General features: G+C 32.5%; 1 protein-coding gene across 1 annotated transcript in view; it reads right to left on the minus strand.

Moving 5' to 3' along the window:
- Nucleotides 1-2,566: 2,566 nt before the first annotated feature.
- The window catches only part of LOC128162959 (uncharacterized), a 10,117-nt gene continuing 4,943 nt past the window's right edge, over nt 2,567-7,740 (minus strand). The window contains exons 2-4 of the mRNA XM_052826403.1: nt 4,473-4,907; nt 4,107-4,322; nt 2,567-3,991 (exon numbers count right to left, since the gene is read on the minus strand). Coding sequence (XP_052682363.1) covers nt 3,746-3,991; nt 4,107-4,322; nt 4,473-4,907 — 897 coding nt within the window. The 3' untranslated portion in view covers nt 2,567-3,745. The remainder of the gene's footprint in view (nt 3,992-4,106; nt 4,323-4,472; nt 4,908-7,740) is intronic.

Genomic DNA, 7,740 nt, shown 5'->3' on the forward strand with positions numbered 1-7,740 from the left:
TTTTTTGTTTGGAGAATATATGCATCGGCAACAGCATTGTTCGGAGTGTTTTTAAATCAATGAAATAAATACATGTATTATAAAGAAAGTAAAACATGAATAAAGTGTTCTTTAATATAATTAAGCAATTTCTAAAAGCATGTATTTCAAATATATGAGTGTGTTCATGTACGTGCAAGTGTTTAAAACTTTCAAATATGTTCAATAAGGAACAAAACAAGTGTATTTTATACAAATGTATCTAGAAATAGGAGAGTCGTTATTCTAGGATGGCAAACCTGATTGAACATCTGAAGCTGTTAACTTAATCATTTATTGGCTGGTTTTCTCCGCATTTGTTGACGTATTCTTGCACACTGTCTCCTCGTTGGATTATAATCAACACTTAATACACCTAGAACTGCGTAGAAATTCCCGGAAATGTCACAACGATTTGGACATGCAAATGACTCATTCAAAGTAATTGGTTGTATTAAATTTGACAGTTTTCTCCAAAAACGTTGAGATCTGTAAATGTATTATAATTTATCATGAAACCATTCAGCCCAACTAGATTCTAATTTAGACGATGGTACACATAGAAACCGATTTGAACATTCTCCACTTGGTATCTAGTTTATAGAACAGTGATGAACAGTAATAATCTAACTTCGAAAAGTACCGAAAATCAGTATGCAAGCTTGTAGGGAGTATTTGAAAGAAGATTGCATGAAAGGTACTGTAGAGTTCAAATATACGACTACATGAATCAACATTGTACTGTAAGACTAGCTAATATTTTTTTCATAAAAACTTGTTAGTTTTTTTAGTAAGATTACCAAACAAAGAAGAGATCAAACCCCATCTAATTTTTCACATTTTTTTTTGGTTGAACGAAAAGCTAGAAATAAATCATATGTTACGTTCAAACAAAAATTCAAGTGTAAAATATACATACGATAACGTTAATTCGCATCATCAACTGTCGTTTCATTAATTACCAAATTCTGAGTCAAAACTGAATAAACGCATGCTCCTTGTAAAAGAACAGCCATTATATTATGATGATTAAGTAGAACTTTAAGAAGATAATTCCTGTCCATAAAATATGTATACGTATAAAGTGAAACAAACAAAACCAAATATTTCAGTAATCTCAATACTTTGATTCCTCACTGGTTACTGTAGCTCTTTGGCCAAACATTCGGTTGCATAGTTTCGGTCGTATGCCATTACGCTTAATCTGTATGTGCTAACCACTTTAAAAAAAATCCAATCACTTGTTTAGGTAATGTCCAAAGCATAATAACCTTTCCTGAATTCTCTACGCAGTTCTGGATATACGTGTATGTGTTAATTAATATCAAATATGAAGATATTGTGTAAGAATATATGTACGAATACGGAGAAAACTATCAGATACTTTAAATTCATTAGTAGTTCTTCTCTGTTATTCTGATAACTATATTTTGTATCATCTTCATTAAATTAAATTTTGTCCATTCAACCAAAGTTGGTGTATTTTTTCTTGATATTTCATTCGCCCTAATTTAGATTCAGTAAAATAGGAAATATCTTCAGAATAATTTAAAATCATAAATGAATAGGCGACGTTTTTTGTTTTGTTTTCAGTTAAAAGGTACGGTAGATGTTTTTTTTATAAATTGTTCATATACTTCAATATATTGAAACATTATATCCAACAGTTTTCGGCCATTTGGGCCACAAACTCGGACGCGCCTCTTATTATCTATTGTGAAATGTTTAAACAAGTAAAAATCAAAGGCCTGAAGGGCCTGAGAGTCGACTCGCATTTGATTGTCAACAATGGAATGGGCAAAGTACAAAGATAAAGAATATTGTGTGTCTTCTTAAGTTTCAGGGCATTGCAGATATGATGCATGAACGTTTGAATATGCATGAAAAGAGAAATTTAGTTTTTGAACCAAAAGCTCTACACTGCACATAAATGGATACCATTACACATGTATATAAAGCCTTCAATTTTTTTGTACACCCAATTGCACCTAAAAGTTGAATTCACTCTTGGTATTACGTTTTGCGCCATTATTTGTTTTATGCGTATATTCTGTTTGTAAATAATGCATTCATCTGGTCATTTGATGTTAGCATTCTTCTAGCTTTGAAAAACATGTAAAATTTGATAATGACACAGCGATGCAGCAAGATGTACGTCCGCATGGGTGAAACATCTATATCGAAATACTTTAAAATGTAAAGGGTTGTATAAATATCAGCAGACAAAGATATATACATGGGGGACAATCCTCATTACGAGTCATGTTCAGCTTTAATGTCTTTCCATCCTGTAAAATGACATTATTACGTATAGGATATTCAATTTAGCATTAATTTCAATACACTGGACGTGTTTTCAAAAATACCTGTTAGTGACCCTTTCTTGAAAAAAATAAATATTGTTTGACTATCGTCTTTTCAACTATCAGTTTTCAATACTAATCAATCTTTTTTCTGCAATGCCTTAACAGAACCAGTCATTTCATTCACAGTTGGGAAAAAAATTGCCCCTTTGTCAACCATATTCAATTAAATGAATGGAAATCAGTAAGAGATATGAACAGTTTTATTCATAAAATGCAAGAAATACAGTATAATCTGTCAGTTATGAAACGTTTCACCATTTTCATATAAGCCATTAAATAAAAATTGACTTATAAACAGCATGCATATTGTCTAATAAATCAATCAGTGGCGAATGGACAAAGTAGGAAGTTATGCATGCGAAGTCGATAATCAATGGTGCTATAAGAGACAGTCCACTTATACTATATTCCCTACTTCAATCAGAACAATGGAATAATGAAATCTGCTACAATATTCAAAACAACTACACTTAAAAAAGAAAAATTACATGGTTATGACTAGATTTCATGAGAAATTCTTTCTTGACTAGCTTACATTGCAGGAGTATTTATTGTTTATTAAAAAAAAACCCTTGTTTCATGTCAAAGTCTTTAAAATCAAATATAAATTTTTTTCACTTAGTCTAAAAAGAAACAGCATATGCATGCATCAACTTGCTCGAAAAGAATAAAGATAGCACCTGCTCCAAATAATTAGTTCTACAATTACTCTACGTTGAAAACGTTTGTCAATTGTGTATATCAAACATCACTTGATTTCTCACAAGTTTTTTAAAGTAGAAAAGACATGACAAAACTCTTTTCAGTACGATCAAAATAAAAAAACTCAAATACACACATCCGTGCAAAAGCTGGAAGTGAAAATTTTACATATACAACACTTTATGGTAAGAGAGATTACTGTGCAAGAAAACATATTGCTCAAAATTACAAGTTAATAGTGTAACTTGACAGGAAAACTAACACTAAAATCTTACAGCTACATTACATGCAAAATGAAATGTTTTCAACTTTTGCCTTGAGCACAAAAGAGAGGTAAACTTGTTACTTGGCTTTCAGCTGCCTTGCATCTTAATTCAAAAAGAAAAGCATTCATAGAGAAGAGCTAAAAGGATATTCCTTTTAATCAAACTTTAAAGTCAGATTATGTTGCATACTTGTCACATTAACTAAAAGACTGATGTAAATTAAAATGCTTGAAAAAAAGCAATATTTCAGAAACACTTCTGAATTTCTTAAAAGAAAAATTGCAAAATTCAAAAATCCAATGAACACAATTTAAGGCCTGATTGAATCATCCAGAGCTTATATAATGCCTAAACTCATTGTACGTTTGGGATCTTAGCCAGAAGACTGAGAGTTTAAAGAGAAATCTGTGTAATTTCGTCATGTTGGACTGTTATGGATGCCTTCATTGGTAGTTTATTTATCAAGGCCTCTTCAATTTCGTTTTCTTCACAATTAAGGAATGTGGCGATCTTGTTCAAGGAAATTCTGTAAGCTGGATAGGCTTCCCCATCGTCAATGATAAGACTGAGGTTGTTTTCCTCCATGTTAAAAGCCATGATGTTTTCTGTGAGCTTTAGCTGACTTGGAGCCTCCACCGTCTGACAAATAAAGAAAATATTAGAACAAGTTCTTCCCAAACACATGCATGATTTTTTAAATACATATGAAAACATTTTAAAAAAAAAAAGAAAAAAAAAAGTGATGTTATTATACCTCAACTTCTGTCCTTCCAGTTGTTGAGACAGACTTCTCGTTGTTGTACGTCTGTACAACAACATCAGTGATTTTCAAGTGTTGGCCTATACCCACTTCTTTTTCGGCAAACTCTCTCCAAAGTGACACTTTGCACTTGCCCGTCCCATCCCTTAAGGTTATAGATTTGACTTTAACATCTCTTCCTCTAACTGATACAGTTCTTGCGATTTCTTCCTACAAAACATATACAGCTACTAAGGCAGTGTTTAAAAGAGGTTTTAAAAAAATGCTAAATGCTATTGTAAAATGCAATCATTTACATTAAGCATGGATGTTCAATTATGTTACACAGCGGTCATGCTATCTAGTTACTATTATACTTACAGCAACAACTTGTCCACGGACAGACAGCATCGACTTAACTGGTGACTTGTCTATCTCTTTCAGAGTAACCTCTGCAGAGGCTGGAGGGTTAGCCATAACTTGTGCAGCATTTTCAATTTCTGATGGAACTGTTATGGGTCCAATTCTGGACACTCTGGATTTGGATGTTATTGTAATGGAGTTGTCAGCCTTAATAATTGTGTTAAATAGCATGGCAGATTTTCCTTGTTCTAAATCTTTCACTTTTGTTAAATCACACAGTGTACATTTCGCAGCCATGGTAGTATCTGCAATTCCTAGAATTAAATATTTCTTTTCTTCTCCATCTGCATTAACATATTCCTTTTGTCGTGAAATGGCACAAATCTTCACACTTATTGGTGGCACATATGGACCTTCACGCTTCATTTTAAATAACGCTTGTAATGTTGGCATCTGAAATCAATAAAAAAATTGTTTTTGAGTGCATGCACCAATTTGATCATTTAAACTAATTGAAACTTAATTTTCTTTAGAAAAAAATAATCAACCTCTGTACCATCTAGTAAAATGCAATTGAAAATTTTTATTAATGGGATTAATCATTAAATAAGATCAATGTGAAAGATTTATATAAATGGGCTTATGGTCCGAGTAATATGATTCCAAAGTGCCTACGTCAGATATATATTCAGGGTTAATGTTAGTATAAATTTGGTCCAGTAAAGTACCATAGTCTGTAGTGTTTTCCTGTACAAGCTGTCTCAATGAATATTTTTGAGTTAAATAATCTACAAATGATTTATCATTATTCAGATTTCTATTGAAATCCCCCATGATAATTATAGAACCTTCAAAATTCCCACACTTATGAAACAATTCTTCAAAGATTTTTTTAAAAGTCTGCAGGGTTGAATTTTTTGGAGGACAGTAAAGGAAACACAAACATATAGGATTATCATTGTAAACAATATTCCCACAGACTACTTCTACTCCAAAATTTGACAGACTTTCGAAAGACATTGTAGGTTTGTGGTAAACGGCTATTCCATGATATGGTCTTTCTTCAGCATTACAGCCTTTACCATCACATCGAAACAATTCATAACCAGAGATTTTATATGATGCTGAACTTTCACATTTCTTTAAACGTGTTTCAGACAATCCCAATATATCTGCATCTTTTAAAATGAAATCACTTTTAAGATCAACAAAGTGCTTGTGTAAGGACCGTGTATTGTGATATACAATCTTAAAACCTCTCATTTCGCACAGCAAAGGGATTGAAAAATTTAGTTGTGCATGATTTCGCAGTCTGCACATTTCCTCTTCAACTGCGCTAGAGACTTTGATGTTTCCTTCGGAAAAATCAAGTAAGTATAGGGAGGACAGATTCTGTACTCTACTTAAGCCTACATAGTACATGTGTTCTATTTTTGGGGGGCCTAAATGAATAACAGCACTTGAAAGTGTACAACCTTGGGCTTTATGAATAGTTTTTGCAGAAGCCAATGTAAGTGGAAATTGTCTTCTGGTAATTTGGAAAGAGTTATAATAGTTATACTGAAATTTTCTTGTAATTTCAAGAATAGGTGTCCAAGAAAATGAAATAGAATCATTGTACAAGTGTGAATATTGCTTTCGACATTTGTTTCCAATATCATCACTGTTAAACAATACCCAAACAATACTACATCTCTCAAATCCTTCAACCCGGAAGTCTAATTTTTTAATAGTGCAAGGTGTTCCATTTGTTAGCCCATCTCTTATATCAATATTAATGCATAATTCAGCAGGTAAGTCCTCAGCAAGATGTAGATATTTTGATAATCCTTTTGTTTTTGATGCATCTAATGGTATTTTTGACAATATTTTAATTTTCATTTGTGGTGACATTTCCCCAGAAATTGAATCAATGGCTTCTACAATAGTCTTTTTGCTAGGATCTGATTCATCAAAAACTTGTCCATTGTAAAGTGCTACCTGTTTTTTCTTTGTAAATAAATGAGGTAATTTCACTGTGCTTTCATTGTCGCAAGCTATCACTCTTTCTTTCAGAAGTTCAATATCATCAAGTACCTGATTTCCTTCTCTAAGTCTGTTTAACAACTGTGCAAATCTGAGATCATCTTTTGCCTCATTATTTCAGTCAGTTCAAAAAATGAAAACAAATCTTTCCACAAATTAGGACCTAAAATTTCAAGTTCACAACCAGTATTATACCCTGTGGCAAAAACCCATGAATCCATTACTGGTTTCAACTGAAATAAATCTCCAAAAGCTATTACCGATACTCCTCCAAACGGTTCAGTACTACCCATTATTTCCTGCAGTCTTAGATTAATGAAATTGAACATTCTTTTCCCAACCATAGATATTTCATCAATAAATACCATTTTCAAATATTTGTATTTTGTCTGGTATGAACACAATTGCTGCATATCTAATGGTTTGAATTTAAATCCTTGATCAGCAGGAATATTAAAAGCAGAATGAACAGTTAGTCCCCCTACATTGTAAGCTGCTTTTCCAGTTGGAGCACAGACCAAAACTTGACAATTATCTGGGTTTTCACCAGGTTTATGAGAATAAAACTTTAGTAAAGCCTGATAAAGAGCTTTCAATAGAACACTTTTTCCTACTCCTGCTCCTCCAGACAAGAAGTTATAGATAGGTTGATTTTTAGTTTTAATATAATGAAGAACATGGTTAAAATATTCCTTTTGTTTTTTATTTAAAGACTGAATTATCTTCCTATATTCATCATCCAACATTTCCCCTGAAAGTTGCTCATCATTCCCAGATAATTGTTTTCTTCCAATGCCAAAATCTACTCCTAAATCATAATTATGTTCAACATTAGGACCTGGGTTAAAACAACCAAATTCCACTGAATTTTGTGCTCCTTCAAACATATCCTGATCATCATTATGTTGGAGCTCTGTAACAAGAAGACTGTCCTCATAGTCTGCCAGTACTTCTGATTCAAAATGAGAGATATTTACAGTATCTGAATGAACAAATTTTTCTCTTATTTGCTCAATGACACCTTCACATGCATGGTACCTTTCTTTGTAAGAAAAACAGTCTTGAATGATAGCAGTTTCCTTTCTCCATGGAATATAAAGCATGATTAATTCACGATAATAATTTTCCTGATCATGATCTTTATTAAATCCTACCGAATAAATTACTCGTGGAACTTTCCTTCTTTTCAAGATAGAACCATCTCTTGCAAAATGGACTTCGTGCTCACATTCAACCACACAATTTGCATCTTCAATAGTGC

Source organism: Crassostrea angulata, chromosome 9 (genome assembly GCF_025612915.1).
Source record: "Crassostrea angulata isolate pt1a10 chromosome 9, ASM2561291v2, whole genome shotgun sequence".
Taxonomy (NCBI): domain Eukaryota; kingdom Metazoa; phylum Mollusca; class Bivalvia; order Ostreida; family Ostreidae; genus Magallana; species Magallana angulata.